Here is a 20792-nt window from a genome sequence, read left to right as displayed (position 1 = left end):
TGACAAATCATTTTATGTGAATCATACTTAGGGTATTTTATGTGTAGGGAATTGATTGTAAAAAAAAAATACTCAAATGAAAATATATGTATATTTTTTTGAAATTTTTATATGTTTCAGAATAACATTCAGTCTCATTTTAAGTTAATTTTTACCCTCATATATAAATTACAAAGCAGGTCTTTATGTACATTCATGTCATGTTATTGGTGTATTTTGAAATATTTCGAAACACGGCAAATCCTATGAATAGTACTGCAATGCAGATCACAAAATGGTTAATGATAAATAGATGATTATATAGATATTGATATTCAACAAGATTGTACTTGCTTTAAGCTCATGATAGACAATATATCTTTTATTCTTCTAAAGGTATATGGCAGGAATTGACTGATTTAACTTTAAAAATTTATGAAATATCAATAAATTCATCAGTTCTCTGTTTTTGTGGCATAATTTTATCTAATATTGTTTTTGTGTTCTTTAACATGTACATTGATAAAACATTTTAGAGGAAGAATGAGTAATTTGACTAGCATTTTTTGCAAGGCTCTCTTTTGGAAGTATTGAGGATTTGTAAGACTTGTAATTGCTTAATGGGAAGATTACTTTTGAAAAGAAAATGAAAGAGAAACGAAATTTTATGAACAACTTTTGTGAGGAAAGCTGATGAGGCATTTGAATTCTTTCTTTATCATGCATATTTAATGGGGAACCGGTGATAATTTAACACTTTAATAATGATTAATCATCGTTTTGATGATGAATTTAACCATAGTAGTATGATGTGAATTGATATTGATCAAACACGGTGTGGTTTACAACCAGTTTTTTTGTATCAAAAATAAAAAAAGTTCCCAGATGTAGCTCACACCGCACACGTGTGTGACCAATTAACTTCTGGTAGCTTAAAGGTAAGAATACAGCAAGAGGGATAACGCAAGTAGAAAGTTTTACAATGATTTCTCCTCAAAATGTAAGAAGAGAATGAGAAAGCGGTGCAAGCGCTAGCTATTGTACGAGTAGGCCAGAAGGTGTTGGGTCACATTTTACTTAAGAGGAAGTAGAATTTCTAGGTCAGTGCACAAAGTGAGTGGTAAATTCACGCCACGCGCTATATCCTGGAAATTTTTGTTATTGCCAATAGCGAGAACTGACCAGCAGTTCAACTTCCCCGATTGTTTTAAGCCACTGTGATTATATATTTGGTGTATGGCAAGAAATGTGGTCTTGGGCACTGTCAACAAAAGTCCAACCGGTTTCTTCCTGCTGGAATCCACTCAGCATCTTTTAATCACTACTCCTGCCACGTTTATCATAGACAAAACAATGGAAAATGCAGGAAAGTCACTCTAAAAGAAACTGGGGAAGACTTCCCTCAGCATCGTTTCATCACTACTCCTGCCATTTTGACATCTAGACAAAACAATAGGGAATGCAGGAGAGCCACTGAAAGACAATGGGAAAGATTCATCCTCAGTGCCTTTTCATCATTATTCTTGCCATTTTGACAATGATAAATCAATTGGGAATGCAGGAAGCCACTGTGGAAGATGCTGGGGAGAACTGATGCTTAAATATGAATCACACAGTCTAATATCAGACCTGCCAACCAGTACGTTTTGGGCGAATTTAGTACGTGTTTGCAACCAAAATACGGCAGTACGTTTTTTCTTTAAAAAATATGTTTTTGTATAAAAAACAAAATCGTAATTTATTGAGAACAATCGTTTCTATATGTCTCTATTTCATAAAACTAACACAAATATGGTTATTAGATCAATGTAATTTCAGGTAACTTGTTTTTTTTTTTCAATCATTTTGTTAAAACCAGGGTGAGATATACACATGTTTAAATGTTTTTTTTTTTCATCTGCGAGAGCAGTGCGCATTTTAGCTTGCATGCAGCTTGAGCGCCGCGATGAGCGAGTGCGCCATGCATTTTATTAAGAAATACACTTTTTTTAATCACAGAATACACTTCTTTTAATCACAGAATACACTTCTTCATTCCTAGAGGTTGGCAGGTCTGTAATATATGTACTTGACCAATTATTTTGAAATTAAATGACAATGGGCAAAGAAGCAATTTAGCTAAATGGTTATAGGACAATATCTGGGATTAGACCATATGGGAATGGAAAAAAACAACAGAAGACCAAGTGCGAATTTCATTCTTGTGGCATGATGAATAGACGAGTGTACTCAAAACATGCAATTTAATTGCATTAGTCATTTTGTGAATCGAGGTAAAATGAAGAACTTGTCCTTACCCTTCATCATAGTTACATCATCTATGCGGCATATTTGAAGTCCCTGTAGATACATGTATGTGTATAGTGATTACTGTTTTTATAACATTTGACAACTCAAAACTTTCTCGTTCACTTTTGTTCAAACTGTCTTTTATTGTTACTCTGAATTTTCTGTTGTATGTTTAAACAAATTTCCACCCCATTGGATTCTGCTTAACTTCATTACATTTAGCTTTCTAGAGGTGAATATCGGAGATGATATGGCCAGTGTTCTTTTTATTGTTTTTGAAATGGTATATGATGTTCAAATTTTTGTCATTTTCATCTCAATTGAAGCTATCTGCCTTGTGATTTTTCTGAACTTTTTAAGTAGAGAATGGAAATTGACAGATATTATATAGAAAATAAAAATATTGCACAAAGTTCAAACTTAATTGCTCTTTCAGCATGAAGAGTGTTTTGTGAATACATTGTGATATTAGAATGCTTCATTATTTATTTTCTAGAATACTTTTATTGCATAATTTATATGTGCAGTTTATGCCATGTTCTCAGGCTTTTGATTCCGTATGAAAAACATATTTCGTAGAAAAATTGATAATAAATGACTTATGTTCAAGTCCAAAGAAAGCGAATTTACGTAGTGTGTGTAGCTGGTTGTAATTTTGCCTTCTGTATCTTTTAAGATTTTGATAGAATGAATTTATCTATTTATTGGAACATGAGTCCAAGTCTGATAGTTGCGAAGGTTCTAGGACCACGAGTTACTGAACGAAGCTGCTCTACAATAATTAGCAGAAATACATGTAGAGGGAGGTTTACTACCATGGCAAATGAAATGAGTAAATTGTTTGGGTGTACCAATGAACAATGCAATTATGCATTCTGCCGTTCACTGACAAAAGGAAGCAACTCTTTTTTTTCCTTCAAAATTGACCTTTTTTCTCGAGTTGAGATATTTCCTTTATGCTACTCATGATGCTAAAGGAATTGGGATCCCATAGTGCTCAATTTGTGAAATATAAATGTTTCAAAAGCAATTAAATATATGTTTCCACATACATTGTAAACGCAATGACACAATGACTCATTCCGTAGAGTTGCTTCATTTTGTTTGTAGATGGGAGTACTTAAATGTATTTGAAATAGGTTATGTACTCAATATTCTTTAAAACAGCAGATTAAAATAGAAATTAACTCTAAAAAAAAAACAGATTTTTTTTAAATTGTTCATTATGTTATGTGGTTTTATAAAAGTGAGCCTCATGCAATTTTTTATATCATCAGATCACTGCGTACCACTTATCATGTGCATTTGCACAAAAAGACAGCTGTCAAGCTATACAAAGTCTTTTACAAATTTTGAGACTTTAAGTTGTATTTATATCATAAATTTTATTTAAGGAAAACATGTATGTACAGTGAATCTAGAAATTTTGACCAAGGCCATATGGCCATATAAAAGCATAGCAGGTCACACAACACATGAACCGTCCCAAAATATGGATCATTTTGTAAGAAGTTATTATATAACTGCAACCATACCAGTTTATAAAACGTCCCTTCAATGAGAACAATCTTCAAATATATCTACATAATTTAAATAAAAATGCAATATAAACATAGCTTTATTTTTCATACAAGTATTTACATGAATACACAATGTTTTATGTACAGTCAACATAAGTTTTGCATACAAATATCACTATTAATCCTTAATTGAATTTGAAGACTAAAGAAGAAATCACAATATATCATGCAGTTCCCGTCACAAATTTGTGACAACCGGCCAACACACTATTCATTTTCTTTGATATTTAATTGAGTAAAACATTTTCTTCACATTTCCTCTTTTTAAAAAACCTGAATAGTGTTGCATACATCTACTGACAATAAGTTTTAAATAAATGTTTGTTCTTCACACACCCCCCCCCCAAAAAAAAAAATGCATGGTGCAAGAACAGAAGAAAATACATTTCTATAAATTGGTACACTACATGTACAACAAACTTTGTTAAAATAATTGAGTCACAATTTCATTCATTCACCCAAGTGGTGTAACATTCTGCTTCACACTAGTATCAGAACTCAGTGCTAAAGTGGTTCAATGGTGAATCGGACAAAAACAAAATCCATGTTCTTCAATATCAAATGCTATCCACAATTCTGGGGAGAACAAACCTTGGGCTCAGTTGCTTTATTTGGAGACCATAGGGACAAAATAAATATGATTCAATTCCGTAAAGCATACTTTCCAATGATAATTTAATATTTTTTTGTGTGAAAAAAAAAGACATACAAACGACTGTGTATAGACATCCTTTATTCCTGTATCTGATAGTATTCTGCAGTGTGATAGTTAGCGTCTTGGTTATGATCATAAATTTCAAACACAGATTAAATTCATTTGAGCCAAAGTCAGAAATGGCTATATATACAGTATAGATATCACAGATGCAGATACAAAACTCGGGTTTTGTGGGTACATGGAGGTACATCAGTTTATGTGGCATATACATGTATACAAGCGTTGTGCATTCAGCTGTGCTGGGAGCTGCCACAATCATGTATTTGTAACTTTGCGTAGGTCATTTTAATATTTGATCATTCTAACATTTGCAATGAACCACCAACTGACTACACAACTGTAGACTGATTCCTATATATATATCCCTTTCTTTGTCAGGGGTATAATAAAATGGTTACTAGTATATGCTCCACTTGCATATATTTTTATTAATAGGGGCGCATCCTGCATTATTGAGAAACTTTATGGAATTGCTCGGATATAATTACAAATGAAACACATTTTGGAACAGAGACACATCTGCTATAGCACGCACCTACACAGACAGACAATCAGTCTATAAAGACCACAAATTTGTTTCCCCTGGAATTGAATTCCCCATTGAAACATGTATTATAGGAACCTGTCCAAAGACCCCATTTTCCTTGTATATGGTCTTTCTATACAGGAGTCCTTGTACATTGACACTATCGTACTGTACAATAACATGACTTGTTTGTGGTATTATGTACCAATCCATAAAACCTCGGTGGTATTTACCCTCTATCAAATCATGTCAATGAACAAAAAGAACAGGGATCAAGAATATGCCAATTCTTAAGCAAGAAAATACCATTTCAAACCCCAAAGGATTTGTCATAGAATAATTACAGGTAAATGAAATATACTGTACTTGTCTTGCAGGACAGTGTACTATGTTTCAGCTATTCTGTGTATTCTGTTTATCCTTGTGATTATATCTGCTTCCCTCTCTTTCAGTTTCAGTGCAACCTCAACCTATGATTGAAGACAAATAAAGGGACATAAGCTAAGCATTAATACATTTTTCTTCAACTAACTTCTATTAATATTTAGGAATAACACATGAAATGCATTGTACATGAACAGTTATCAACTGAGAACTATATTTCCAAATTGATAATGTGATATTGAGAGACCAGTTTATAATGCATACATTGTGACAAGATACAATATATTGAAACAAAATTAGAAATAATACAATAATATAACAAGGAGATGAAACTATAACAATAGCAATAGATGAAATTATGTCAGTAAGTGGTCTTGAATTCCATAACATTCTGCCACTTGATTTAACCTCTTGTCAAAGAAAGAAGTCAAACAATAACAGATATGAGAGATAGGAATTAAAGATGAATTTCTTACCTGTAGCCCAGCAAACATTTCTTTTGCCACCTTATCAAAGACAGTCTTGACTTCCTCTACCGTTACTCCAGCTAGGACATCCTTTACCTCATCTCCATCACCTTCAAGATACAAATACAATACAATCAACTTTATGTAAGACATCCTTCACTTCATCTCCTTCACCTTCAAGATACAAACACAACACAATTATCTTTATGTGGGATATCTTTTACTAAGTCTCCTTCACCTTTGAAATACTAACACAATACAATGATCTTAACGTAAGACATATTTCGCTTTATCTCTGTTACCTTTATACAAACTTAATGCAATCACCTTTAGGCATTCTAAATTTGACAAATTCAGATGTTTCTCGAGACTTGACTTTTCCTTTCTTTTACACCCTTCTGTTAGTTTTAAAATGATGTACAAGTGAAAATATGCAGACATACATGTATATTCTTTCATTGATATCAAATATTAAACTGTGTGACTCTATGTATAGCTGCATGCTGATTTCAAAATCAATATGAAGTAAAAATCTGAAGGCTTACCTAAAGATGGAGCAATACATGTAATTCTTTTGTATGAAGTCAACACAATTTGAGGTAGAAAGAAAAAATGTTAATGCAATGCCGTGTCTGACCAAGCCCAAGTATTCAATTTTCCATGTATAATGGTACAGGCAAACCTCCTTCACCAACAACTTGTGCATGTGTATATGCACCGAGTGTCTATAAACATCACAAATTTGGTTTCCTTCAAAAGAAGAAGATTTTTTGCCAATTTCAACATGTCCATAAAGACCACCTGCTCATAAAGATTATATTTATTGTTTTGCTTGGGTGGAAATTGCATACATACAAGTTTGACTGTAATAATAATATTATATTATTCATTATATTTTTCCACATATAAAAATAGCCTTTTGCTACATTACAAAACAGTTGAATATGTGCGAGACAGGTATGGGAAAGTGCAGGGTGTAACTCTGTTTTGGCACTGAAAATATTGCAGATAATCAGGACAACAACAAATGTTATTCATATCAATACATGTAAGTAATGACTGGTTTCCCTGATGACTTACCTTGTTCATTCATGTCATCTCCAGTTATCTCTGGAACCTTCTCGTCAGCATTCTCATCCGCTGCCTCCTCTTCTTCTTTTGTTTCTTGAGGGGGTGGGGCGATGTGGCTGAGATAGACAGCTTCTTCAATTCCTTCTTCCAAAGGAGGAGGGTATGGCATGGAAGCGGCAGGTAATGTCTCAACACACAGCTGGGAATCAAACAAATCAGAGTCAGCACACTCAATCGACAAACCAATTAGAAGCAGATATGCCAAAATTTTAATCAACATTTGGATTAACTCAAGGGGTGGACAATAACTTAATCATTTAATTGAATACTGTATAATTTGATCATAACCAATGAAAGTTTTCTGAAATAAAAAGATTTTTTTTTACATGATTCTAAATCTTATTTTCATAACTTCATAATCAGAGCTGCCAAGTTGTATTTTGCATTTTCAGTATTCTTATCCCCCAAAATCAGTATTTTGACAAAAAAAATCAGTATTTTTACCGTGTGAGATAAATATTTTGTATTTTTCCCCAAAAAAGTGTATTTCATAATAAAATGCTTGGCGCACTCGCCCATCACGGCGCTCAAGCTGCATGCCACTGCTCTTGCAGATGAAAAAAAAAAAACATTGAAACTTGTGTATATCTCACCCTGGTTTTTACAAAATGATTGAAAAAAAAAAACAAGTTACCTGAAATTACATTGATCGAATAAGCATATTTATGTACGTTTTTTTACAAAAAACATATTTTGTAAAGAAAAAACGTACTGCCGTATTTTGGTTGCAAAAACGTAATACGGCTAAAACGTACTGGTTGGCAGGTCTGCATAATGCAAATCAAATCTGAATTATATTTCTGACCTTTTTGTTATATCATTTTAAGTTTAAAACAGGTTTTTCTAATACACAATTATCAGAATCCCAGGCTGGTATTATCTATTAAAATCTCACTTTATTATGCATGTCTCAATCAATCACTTCTTTCTCATTTAAATGTGAATATTTTTAAGTGTATATACAATCTTCAAATGTAAATAACATTCAATGTAAACATTGCACAATTATTCTTTGGACTACAGCATTGTATTCTGTTTTATATCTAATAAACCAAATTGAATTGAATTAGAAAAAAAAACTGTTATCACTAAACTTACAGGCATTTATAATATGATGAAACAAGGATTTCATTCTGACAATATGCCTTTGTCGATTCAATTATTGTCATAATAATCATCTCTATCCAATGTATACATACCTCCCATCACTCATAGATCTGTACCTTTTGCCAAACCTTAACAAGCATTCGTTAAAGAACCTTCTTTCTATTTTTTTCAAAGGATATGATTTTGAAAATCATAATGATTAATGGGAACATTTTGATCTACATGTACTTTTCTTAACGAAGAATATGATGTGTCGGAACTTACATCAGTGCAAATTATTTGTTCTTCTCTTTCACCATGATGAAGGAACTGATACAGACTGTAATGCTGGAATAATCTATGAAACAAAAAAAAGCATAGAGACAGAGTGACAATGATTTAGAAAAGATGGTGAACAAACTTCATTGATATGTTATAATATCATCATGCCCGTCAAAAAAATATGTGGCAACACCTGCCTCATTTGATGAGAACTAATTCATTGAATCCTAATGCTGACTGAAGAATGAAGAATTTAGATTTCTTTTATTATTCAAATTCAGCTTGATTCAGCTTTTATCTCATAAAATTATGGAATTTCTAATTGTTTCAGAAAAAAACCTATTTAATAAACTAAAAAAAATTATATGAAAATTGACATGACCTAGAAATTTCAACATGATTGAATATTCATGAAATTTGCTAAAACTGCATATCAGATAAATCAAAACTTACAAAAAGACATAAATCATTATCTGTGAGAGTTTCATTGAATCCTAATGTCTGTTTCATATCCCTACCAAATCTCGTTTCTATTTGTTTCATGTCTTTTTATTGTGGATATAAAAGACATGAAAACATTTACAGAAAAAATTATCTACATATTGATCATTGTAAAGAGCATATTGTGTGAAATTTCACTCAACTTACGTAGTTTCTAAGAAGCTGGTAATGAGTTTGGCCTGCTTTAAGCTCAGAAAGTCTAAACCTCCATTAGCTTCATCCACATTGGTACCAATACCAACCATCATTTTCCTCAATTCAGTCAGATTTTCTGCAGCTGTCATATTATCTGTTCATAAAGAAGTAAAACCCAAACTTTTCTTACAAACCAAAACTTGATAGATATGGCTAAATGTTAAATCATCTGATGCCTTGATCCTTGGATCTGATAAATTTATTTTAATTTTTTTTTTTTTTTTAAGTTCTCTAAGTACTCAAAATTCACCATTCTGCATTATCTGGGAAACCTAGTTCTCTGCAGGTACATGTAGTTGGATCAAGTTCATTAAGGTTGACTACCAAATCTGACATTCCACTCATCAATACCTATGTGTCAGGGATTGCATTAATCCAAGCCTTTGACGCCACTTTCACTTGGCTCATTTTCTCTCTCATTGGCTTCAGAGACTTGTTGTGCCCTATTTTGTAGAGTGTTGTGGCCCAGTCTCCGGACTTTGAAACAGAAGGTCGTGGGTATGAATCCCAGCCATGGCATAATTTCCTTCGGCAAGAAATTTATCCACATTGTGCTGCACTCGCCCAGTGCCTATTAATATGGCGGCTTAGCTACAGCCGGGGTAATAATATGATACCAAGTATCAAAGCGCAGTTGAGTATATGCACACAGTAACTGCGCTATATAAATGGACATATTATTATTATTACATTTCATCTCCCACATTTGTTCTGTAATAATAGTGATGTGCCTCTAATAAAGTGACCTTATCCTTAAAATGAAATTCATAGCCTGGATTTTTGTTCCATTATAAATAACAATGACGATTATCACAATGAAGAAACAACAACGATGCTAATAATAACGATTCTGGATATAAATACACAATGATTACCTTTGATGTTTGCCATGAGTGTATGTACGACAGTAAAGAACCCCGAGACCTGCTGAGCATCAAAGTTTTCTTCTTTAGCCCACCAGAAAGCAGACGTGTAGTAATCTAATAAAGTTGCATCTTTCAAGTCTGTTTTGAAGTCAGAGAGTGACAAGATCTCAGACAAAGACCTAAAAAAAAATTAATGGATAGGTTTATTCCCAGATTAATCAACTCAATATAACAAAATTCTAAAAAATGTATTCAGATTGAAAACCAATAAAAATAATCAAGTAGCATATGTGGTATATGTGGTTATTATATTCCATTTAAATACAATAACAATTAGAATAATCATTAAATCTATATACATGTATTCATGTGGTAATCGTAAACCCAACTTCTGGATAATACATTGTAAAACGGAACATCAGATAATTGTAAAATCTTTGAGATGAAAAACTTTAATCCTTGACAGGGACATGTTGAGAATTAATTGAATGAATGGAAGACTGTCAATGAATAACAAATATAACACATTGAAGTAATACGAAAAAAAGCAAGAATGATACCCCCCAAAAAAAAAAATTATAATAATAATTAAGAAAAATAATAATAATAATGTATAAATGAATAAATAAATAAATGAAATTAAATAAATAACATAAGAAATGAATAATAAAAATATCAACAAATCAACAAATAAAAATAAAAATAAGACCAGAAAATAAAACCAGAACAAAAATAATGATAATAATAACAACACTTTCATCAATAAAAGTAATAGTAGTAGTTTCCAATCATCTGCACAATAATATTATATTGTAAACAGACATTTAAGGACTTCCTCCCAATTTTACAAAAAAAATAAGACCAAAAATTCTTACTTTTCAACATCTTCTATTTCTAATGCCAATAATGATTGGACTTGTGAGTTGGTGAGAACCTTCCATGCCAATGATTGCTCTTTCTCCACAGCCTTGGCTTCTTCATCCTAAGATATAAACAGATAATAACCAGTAAAATGCAACATAATTACTGTAAAACGTTCATTTGCCATGCAGTATCTAGTACCACAGCACTTATTATAAAATAATAATTGTTTACAATCAATATACAAATTTCATTATCTAATAGATAATTTTAATCTATGAATTCTTCAAAACGGCACTTCGTAACATAGCTCATCGAAGCGGTTCAAGGGTCACGCCTATTGTATTGGTGGTGTTTACAAATGGATCGAGGGATCTACACGAGATCTGTCTGGTAAGAAACCTCTCATTTTTCATACTATCATATTTTTTACCCCTTCAATTCATATGCATTAGGTATATGAAAGTTTATAGGGTCGTCTTGTCTTGTCTTTCCGTTAATGCCCACAATCATTATATTGATTATTATGGCATATGAACGTCAAGATTGACTTGACCTGAATTTTGCCGGGACCGGCAAGTGCAATACATCGGGTGATCACCCTACTCTTTGACTAATAGTGTATTGGTTTTAACGTCCATAGGTTGTGACTCTCCTATACACGGGACCAATATTTGCATCCTTTCCGATGGACGGAGTGTTTTCCAACTGCATTCACACCTGCACTGAATACAGAGGTGAGGCACGCTAACACTCACACGACGCTATAGTATAGGCTAGCATCAGATTTTTTGTCAGACGCGTTTCGGCATAAGCAGGACTCGAACCCCTCACATTGAGATCTACAATCTGAAACGCTCTAACCGACTGAGCTACGCCGACTACGCTGCCTCCTTTTTGCTAAAATTAGAGTATTTAGAAATAGTATCTAGAAAGTTAGACCAAAAGCTTCGGTCTCTGTTATGTTGGTTGTTCAGCTGAACTCCGTTGGCAATACCGTACTCACCAAATACAGTCTTTACAGAGACCGAAGTTTTGGCGCGATCTGTACAGGGGACTCAATGGCCATATGTTTATGTGTATTAATTTCGGATAAAACAGGGCAGTGAAGTTGCGCGACAGCCGAGGTAAACTAAGTCACTGTTTTTGTTCCTTAATTTAACTTGATTTTCCCCGTTTTTTTGGCAATTAATGCCAAGAGGGAATATTAATTTGCATTTCGGTTAAATTTCAAAAATTTGATTCATTGAAGACAAAAATTGAAGAGCCCCGACGGGGGGATTTTGCATTGTAAGTCCCCGAATGGTGGCTGCACGATAGCGAGCCATCTGTGAAGGAGGAATTTTTTTTTTTTTAATGTTAAAACTCCTCGAAACAGACGGCTGCCAGCCGTCTACTAGAAAGTAGATCAGGTCTAGTTCCTATTCAGACAGTAATCTTTGTCAGCGGAAGCTTTTTATGTTTTTATTGCTTTTATATTTTCGATTGTCGACCGCAAAAAAGGGCAGAGGCCTATTTGAAACTATTTCTGCAATTCTGTGTCTGTGATACTGTCTTACATACAACGCAATAGATGGGACTGTTCATAAAAAATAAATCCGGCCCGATTAATTACGTCAAACCCCGGGGCAAATTTCAAACCAATAATCCTCATATCACTTTTCTTACATTCATGGTTTTCCAGTCTACATCTTTGTAAGCATCTGGCCCTTTACCAGTTGGTTGAATCAATATTTGAGACGTTTTGCCTTTCCCTTTTCTGGACGACATCGTAATCGTTGCTACGGCGATAGACGCAGTTTTTTTTATTTTTTTTTTGGCTAGTTAAGTTTGACGCAAGCTGGCGCTATAAATTTTCTACCAAGGCCCTATATATATATGTTTATATATATATATAGGGCCCATAGAGATGTATACTAATATAGGGCCTTGTTTTCTACGAGATCTTAATTATGGAGGTGCCGTGGCCGAGTGGTCTATAGAGGCGACCGCCTTACGATTGGTCTGCGACCCGATTTCGGAATAAAATGTAATAGAATTTGATGCTAATATTGAGACTTGAAATATCATACCGTGTAATATTCTAAATCATCGTAAGAATACCTATGTTCAAATATGTGACTTTGCTATCATCCTTCTTAGAATAAAAGCGAATTTAATATCTGGTCGTAATGACGTCATATCAGTCGTACGATTGGCTACGATTTGAAACTAACTTGGCCTTTACTCCAAAATAAAGGCTTGCAAACTTTCAAAATGGTTATATTAGTATTCTTTTAATTAATTTTAACCTCAAATGAAATGATATGTTCCATTCACATTTTCAGAAAATGAGCAAAATGCAACTTGTTCCAAAATCGGATGGCGAACAGTCGTAAGGTGTGCGGTGGCCTTAAGGCGCCTGGCTATACATAAAATGTCCGGGGTTCGATCCCCGGCCGCGGCACCTATGCCCGTGAGCAAGGCATTTAATATACAATGTTCTTTTATCCTTCTTTCAAATAATTGGAAATGCTATATGCATTATTGGTAACTAAGTGTGCACTTGTTTGTTTTAAAAAAAAAATTATTCGCGGCTCTCTGTAATTTAGAATCTGACACGTGCCCCGGATTCGCGCGCCACTAGCAGGTCATGGACACTGTCAGGATACCAGAACATGATCAATTTAATTGATTTATGTCATATGAGATAGATTATAACATTCTAAATGATTATAATTTGTCAACTATGTTTTCATTGTTTATCTATCTATTGATTTGTTAATTTTATTTACATTTTTATTACATTTTTCTAGACCTATAATTTATCATTCACTTATTTATTTTTTTGTTTATTGTTAATATTTCAAATAACGGCATCGATCAGTTAACATGTTCGATTATAATAGATTCTCTTTTTTTGCGACGCTTGCTCGTAGAATATATATGAAAGATATAGTTTCAGGCAAGGCGGGTCCCCCAAGCATTTATCCCTCTCACTTTCTTTGTTTATTGCCTGTATGAATCAAATGAACCACTCTTCCCTTCTGCCATATTCCCCAAGTTTTTATTTTAGGAAATCTTTAAATTTTCTTATCTATACAGTGCCCCGCAGTGAGCAATGTTGTTATGAGTTAATTTTACTACCTTTTTGGTCTTGCGTTGCTGAGAAAGCTGCATTGGGAAGAAAAGTGAGAAAAGAGATTATTGTAATACGTGAAAATAATAATAATAATGATAATAATAATAACAATTATACTTGCTTTAATCCTATAACGCTTGACTTACTTTATATCAAAAATCTCTATAGCGCTCTACAATAATGCAAAATAATTACCCTGGCTTTAGCAAAGAAGCTCTTACGGTCGCGCTCAAGCGCTTCATTAAGGAATAAATTCCGGCCAGGTACCCATCATGCAACCGCGTAGCCAGGATTTCATTTTGGAGGGGGCGGTAAATGCACGCGAAGCGTGCCAACACTTACAGAGCGCGCGAAGCGCGCTCCCTAGGGGGTGGGTGCAGGGAGGGGGAGTTTCCCCCTCCCGCGCGAAGCGCGAAGCTTTTGGTGTTTCATAAATTAAAATGAAAAAGGAGCCGTCTCTCTGACTCTAGTACCTATATCAGCTCCAATTCAGTTGACTATATTGTGATTTTGAACCTTGTTTTCAAAAGTGATTGTGAACGCACAAAAAGGAATACAATGGAAGAAATTAAAATCATAATAACCCCGCGCGAAGCGCGGAAGCTAAAGCGTTTTATCAATTTTTTTGCCATGAAAAGGGTCCCGAGAAAAGGGTATTCTCAAAGATATATTGAATACTTCCCTTGGAAAGATCAGATTTGAATACAAACAATTTAGCGACAGTGCATATATCTTTAACTCGCAAAACAGAGGAGAAGAAGTGTATATGCCGGGAGGAAGATATTCCTCCCCGCGCAGAGCAATAAAACTCTGAAATTTCAAAGGGCGGACGTTTCATCAAATGCAGATATCTTTAATACCCCATCGGCTCTAATTCAATTGATTTCCTAAGATTATTGAACTTCATTACAAGGAAAATAGTGCGCAAAAAGTTGAAACTTCAGTGATTTATTGAAATTATATAAAAAAAGGATGCCTAATTTCTTTGACTTATCCTGAAGCGCTTCATTTTGAATTATAAAGAAACCTAAGTGTCAGGAGCCGCAGAAGCGGGGGGGGGGGCTGGGGGGCTTCAGCCCCCCCCCACTTTTTTCCAAAACCGTGTACAAAAACGTAAAAATGACCATAAGATTGTGATTTTTTGCATGGTCAGCCCCCCACTTTGAAAACCGTTCCGCGGCCCCTGAGTGTCATTCAAAATTTCAAACTGAGGGCGCAAAACAGGACAGGAGATGAATGTGCAGGGAAATAACATGAAGATTAATAGAATTTGAAAAAAAATATTGTACTTTTTTATTCAATACGACACGAATTTTATACATTCCTCTTTTTAAATTAGGAACCTGTTTGCCGCAAATTATGATTGTTTAGTAAAGAGCTGAAAAGCGGGAGAAGTTGACTTTATGGAGGTGACGGCAGAAATTGATATAAAGATTTTACCCGCCTGGAGCCGACCCGACCAGAAGTTGCGCGATCAAAAAAAAAAAAGAAAAGAAACTTCATATACTTCGGCCTAACCTTACTCTAATTCCATGCCATAATGTATACTGATATTTGAACTTTAAATGGCAATAAACACATATAGCTGAGGTGGAAAGCAGGGTTAGAGAAAGGGTGGAGGAAACAATGGAGAACTTCAATATTGTCATTTAACCGCGCGCAGCGCGGAAGCAAAATTCATATATAAATTTAGAGCAAGAGTGAAGGAGTTTCTCTTTTGAGAAAAAAAATAAAGAATAAAAAGAAAAAAAAAACGACAAAGCTACCTTTCTTCCCTTTCCTCCCTTCCCTTTTCCTTTTTTCCTCTCTTTTTTTCCCTTCTTTTTTTTTCTTTTTGGGGACGTTTTTTTGGGGGGGGGCGACCGCCCCCACCGCCCCCCCCCTGGCTACGCGCCTGCCATCATGATACCTCACCTGGGTTGAGTGCAGCACAATGTGGGTAAATTTCTTGCAGCAGGAACACACGCCATGGCAGGAAATCAACCCACGTCCCTCTGATTGAAAGACGAGAGTCGTATAGACAACGACTACCCCGCTAAACCTTAAAAAACAATAGTTTGGAGGTGGGGTGCCATGCAGTGCCCCTGTCACTGGGGCCTAGCTTTATCATTCTCAAGAGATACTCGTACTCTTTGGAACAATTATGTTTTTAAGGGTACAATTCTATTAAAAATAATAAATAAAAAAATAAAGATAAGTTTTAAGAATGCTTGGATGACGTACTAGTTTAGTGATTTCGTCTGGTGATGTTGAGGCGACGGATCCACGACGACTCTGACGCTTTACTTCAGTATCCTGGTACATAGAAAAAAGGATTAATCAACTGTCAAAGGTCCATGTCCCGGCCGACTGATCCAATGGGTCAGGTCCCTGGGTTCTACCCCGCCAGCAAACGAAAAAGCTCTTAGCTGTTCTTCCTAAAATTCACCTCGGTACTTCTTAACCACTAATTGCCACTGACTGTCGTTATTTTGTAAGCCATTAACATAAATCGCTCAAGGATAAAGAGGTAAGCCTATGTATTATTGCTATACATGTATGAATTTATATTTTATCTCTATACGATAATGTAAGTTCAGCTGTGTTGAAGTTCACGAAATGATTGATTTTTTGGTCGTTTTCCCCTTTGTTCAATTCATTTTTTAAGAAAAATATTGGCCAATAATGTACTTCCATGGTTTTCAAATATTTTCAACACTCGATCATGTTTGTTGATTGAACTCTAAAACCTTATCATTTTTTCTTATAATCAAAATCAGTTGACGTGTCAATCAATATTTTTCATGCTAGGGCCAGTATGGTCAGCTCATCGGAATTATATTTCTACCACAAAGCTCACGACCAGTTAATAATGTACAATAGCTAAATACAAAACTCATAGTAGATTTCCGATAAACAGACTTTGATCCGGCTGTTCAAAAGTCTTTATTATAACAACCTAAAACGCTGCGTTGAAAAATTCTTAAAAGTATATAAATAGACGAGGGACATGGGGCAAAGTCCATCTAAAAATCGACAATAAGTATATGTGGTAAAATTAACTGAGCAGAAACATGGGCCTGTTGCAACCCCCCCCCCCGGGGGGCACTCCCGGGGGCACTTCCATTGACGAGTGGATAGGGGTGGATACTAGGCGCGACCAAAGAAACGCGTAAAAAGGATCTCTTTTTTTTTTCCAAGATCGGGCACGTTATACGTACGTAAAGTATAAGGGTGTTAAAAACACTAAACTGAAAAGGGTATATTTTTTGCTATACTAAAGCTACGTGTTTACGGTCAAATTTGCGAAGGTATAAATAAGACTAAATGTTTAAAGGATGTACTTATTGCCCCATCACTACGTGCCTAGAGTCCGATTTGAGCGAGGTGCATGTGCATGGAAGGTGGGGCGGTACTAAACCCAATTTAAGTAAAGGTGAAGCCGACGTCCGTGATCACGTCCGTGACATGAAATTAAAATATCGCTGTACTTGTTTAGGGGGTCAATTCAGGGAATATTGTCAAGGGTACCGTTTTATGTCCAATATTTGTTAAGGGTATCGGGGTTTCACACAGATACTTGTTTTAGGGTTGCATTTTCAGAATATGGGAAATAATTGTTTAGGGTGCTTTTCGAAACCCCATGGTCGCGCCTGATATCCACTCATCAATGGAAGCCCCCCCCCCCCGGATAAAAAGTGTGCCTTAAAAACTCTGATAAATAATCAATTACTCTGGCAAACAAAATGATTTTTTTTTTCTTTTATGCAACAGGCTCCACATGTTTCCCAAATCGGGGGGAACTAATCAGGCATTTTGATTTTGTTTTCATTGTTAAGTATAATAAACCTTCACAACAAAACTACTTGAATAACTTTTATGAATAAGTAAAAGGGGATCGTTTCATCAACATCTGCATCTATTGTCTGACAAGTTGTCAGATTTGATAATTTTCCTTGATTTTTATTGATTGAGAAGCATTATACTATGGTAATTGTCTCAGGCTTTAGACTTTATCGAATAAAACATCCCGACAAGTCCTTTCATAGACCACTTTTGTTAAATATCATTTTCCCATAATCTTCCCTTTACAGGAGTCAAACAGTGTGACATTCTTTGTAATGGACATAAAACAGAAATTATTTAAACTTTGAAAACATATCATCATATTATAACAATTTCGACTCATTATCAGCAATTTGACTTCCAAAAAAACCCAAGAAATTCATACATCTATGTATGATAAAACCCTGAAATTAAAAATAATGCCAATTACCCCCTTATGTTTTTTTCAGATTCATCTGATATAATTTGAAAAATGTTCTTTTTAGAAGAATCTACCCTGATTCATATCAACCTGGCCATAGAATAGTGTTGTTTGAATAGGACAATAATAAAATACTGTATCTCACCACTCTCCCAAAACTCGCCATAGACATGCGCCTACTGGCACGTCGGTCTCCCATTCTTCTTGCACTCTGTGAAAAAAAGAAGGAAGACATCGGCATTGATCATTGACAACTTAATGGTCGACTCTCCTTTTCAGATAAAAAAAAAAAACTGTCCCATCTCTCATGTTTCTATAGTTACGCCAGTATAAGAATCAAATTCCATGTCTGATCATGATTCCCGTCATGATTCTAAAATCATAAATCTAAAATGGCTTATAACATCGGTAGAAAAAACAATAATCATACGTGGTGATTCTTATTTCAATATTGTAAAGTCAATTGATATTTTTATGATAAACTTCATCCTCAGAAATCAATCAGGTTGAGGTTTATCACTTCAATAGTGATCCAATATAACATTTTGAATAGATTGTAACATAGTTCGTATGTCACAACCTTACAAGTCATTATTGATTGAAAAAAAGGCACAATGGATAAAAAACTGCAAGCGGTGATGAATATAAGACTAACCTTTTTTCAGCAAAATAAAACAAAACAGGTCAAACACATCAAAATAATGATAGGCCTAAATGAAATAGAAATAAATGAAATTTTCAAGACATACCATTTTGAGTATTCCTGATTCTTTCCTTTTCTATGCAGAGCCAGCAGACCAGCCGATCTTACAATGATATAATCACTTCATTTTAAAACTAATTTGAGACCATTACTCGAGTAAATTTGTTTATTTTTGCCAGCGGATAGGGGCAAAGTGCTTGTGGGTCACTTCTATTAGCCTTATTTTAATCCCAACAAGGTAAACTGCTATTTATCATGGTCATAGGCTAGTTGAGACCGTTGCTTAATTAACATGACAACAAAAGAAACATCGGGTGAAACATGATAAGCATGGAGCAAATAGAGTAGATAAGAATATTTAGAAAGAGATTGATATAGAAACAACCAGAATAGCTTTAAGAGGCGCCCAGAACTATAGGACATGAAATAGGTCTCGGATTCAAAACGTAAGTCTAATTGCCTTCATTTGTGTTCGTTAGGTGATTATCTGAGTGTTTAAAATTGTATCAATTAGAGAAATATATAGATAGACGGACGGCTGGATTGGATGGATGGATGGATAGATAGATATATAGATAGATATATGGATGGATGGATAGAAAGATAGATGGGTAATAGATAGATAAATAGATAGATAGATAGACAGATAGAGGTTTGGGGAGATTATTATACTACTAATAATGATAACGATATCAATGATACTAATAATGATGATACAGAATCTGCTCTTTTTTGCAATGCCTTCTTATGCTTAAACATTTTTTTTTGGGGGGGAGGGGGAGTTAATGGTGAAATAAATACCTTAAAATCAATTAAGACCTCAATTTGCCCTATCTTTTATAATTATTTCATAAAATGTCTTGAGTTTGCAGTCTGTACCAAACTCCTCGTCATAATCGAATCACTCCTATTTAATACTGAAACACCTTGTGAAGATGGTTATTATCTTTCGTAATGTTGTGGATATATATTCTCATTAAGTTCGAACACTGATTCATAATTTTCAGCTGTTTTACTTCAGGTCGAATGAATAAAAATAATCATGTTCACTTTATCATGTTTACTCACCAATTTCTTTCTCACCCAGAATGTAATTGTTTCGAAAAGATGAATCACTAGTCACAAGTCTTGAAGATAACATAAAAGTTAATAATGTCAACTGGTTGAATTTAGTGGCATACAATCATTATAGTTTCCGTTATAATCCACGAGGAAATCCAAATGAACTGCTTGCTTATCACATAGAGAAATGATATTTTCTTTTGGAGTCAGTTTATTTCTTAAAGAGTATTTAAGACACTGTTTCCAAGAGAAGGATCCTTTTGATGTATACAATGATGAAAGCGATTCAGCCTTTCCGATTCTTTATACTAGTCTCAGCTTTCAATCGCTTTTCTAATCAACAATCGTGATACAATATCAATGTCATATTTTCTTTCATTTAAATTGTACTGCAAGAGTGGGTCAATCGAAAACATTTTTTTTAATTGTCCATTAAAGATATAATCACGATACTAGCGCTCTAAAAAAAATGAATTGAATTTACTATCATGTCTATTCATATTATTCTCTTGAGTATTTGAGGTATATAAGTGTGTTTGTGACGTACAACATGGAAAAAATGATTAAAAATGAAAATAAGAAGACATCTTGACATAATCATAATGTCTCATAAAATCAATATCCATATAAGGATAACAGTTTATCAACACATTTCCTAGGAGTACAATATCAACTATTTGGGCTTGGAATGACTTCCTTATGAGGTCTGTAAGGTAGTTTGTATATTCTACTCACAAATTTCCCGCATACACTTAAAACGATTGATTTTCACTTAACATGGTTTCAGATCGATCT

General features: G+C 34.3%; 1 protein-coding gene across 3 annotated transcripts; it reads right to left on the bottom strand.

The window, feature by feature from the left end:
• Positions 1-3765: 3765 nt before the first annotated feature.
• On the bottom strand, positions 3766-20266 carry LOC129273513 (ciliary-associated calcium-binding coiled-coil protein 1-like). Of its 3 annotated transcripts, none has more exons than XM_064107740.1 (11): positions 20004-20266; positions 18378-18443; positions 16210-16281; positions 13992-14018; positions 10880-10986; positions 10014-10183; positions 9091-9232; positions 8446-8518; positions 7024-7213; positions 5953-6053; positions 3766-5562 (listed from the first exon to the last, which is right to left on the bottom strand). In XM_064107740.1, exons 2-11 carry the CDS (start codon positions 18429-18431, stop codon positions 5479-5481), a joined length of 1020 nt encoding a protein of 339 aa, XP_063963810.1. In that variant the 5' UTR covers positions 18432-18443; positions 20004-20266; the 3' UTR covers positions 3766-5478. The 3 variants fall into 3 exon arrangements, with proteins under 3 accessions (XP_063963810.1, XP_063963809.1, XP_054766533.2); XM_064107739.1 differs by lacking the exon at positions 20004-20266 and adding an exon at positions 18982-19220; XM_054910558.2 differs by lacking the exons at positions 13992-14018; positions 16210-16281; positions 18378-18443; positions 20004-20266 and adding an exon at positions 12534-12715.
• Positions 20267-20792: the final 526 nt, after the last annotated feature.

Source organism: Lytechinus pictus, chromosome 12 (assembly GCF_037042905.1).
Source record: "Lytechinus pictus isolate F3 Inbred chromosome 12, Lp3.0, whole genome shotgun sequence".
Taxonomy (NCBI): domain Eukaryota; kingdom Metazoa; phylum Echinodermata; class Echinoidea; order Temnopleuroida; family Toxopneustidae; genus Lytechinus; species Lytechinus pictus.
Note: the sequence above shows the minus strand (reverse complement) of the source record. Positions and strands in the feature narration are given on the sequence as shown.

Coding starts and splice junctions, on each gene's coding strand:
- LOC129273513 (XM_064107739.1), bottom strand. Junction 9,233..10,013: donor ACTCATGGCAAACATCAAAG/GTAATCATTGTG, acceptor CTTTATGAACAG/ATAATATGACAGCTGCAGAA. Junction 5,563..5,952: donor AAATGTTTGCTGGGCTACAG/GTAAGAAATTCA, acceptor CTTCAATCATAG/GTTGAGGTTGCACTGAAACT.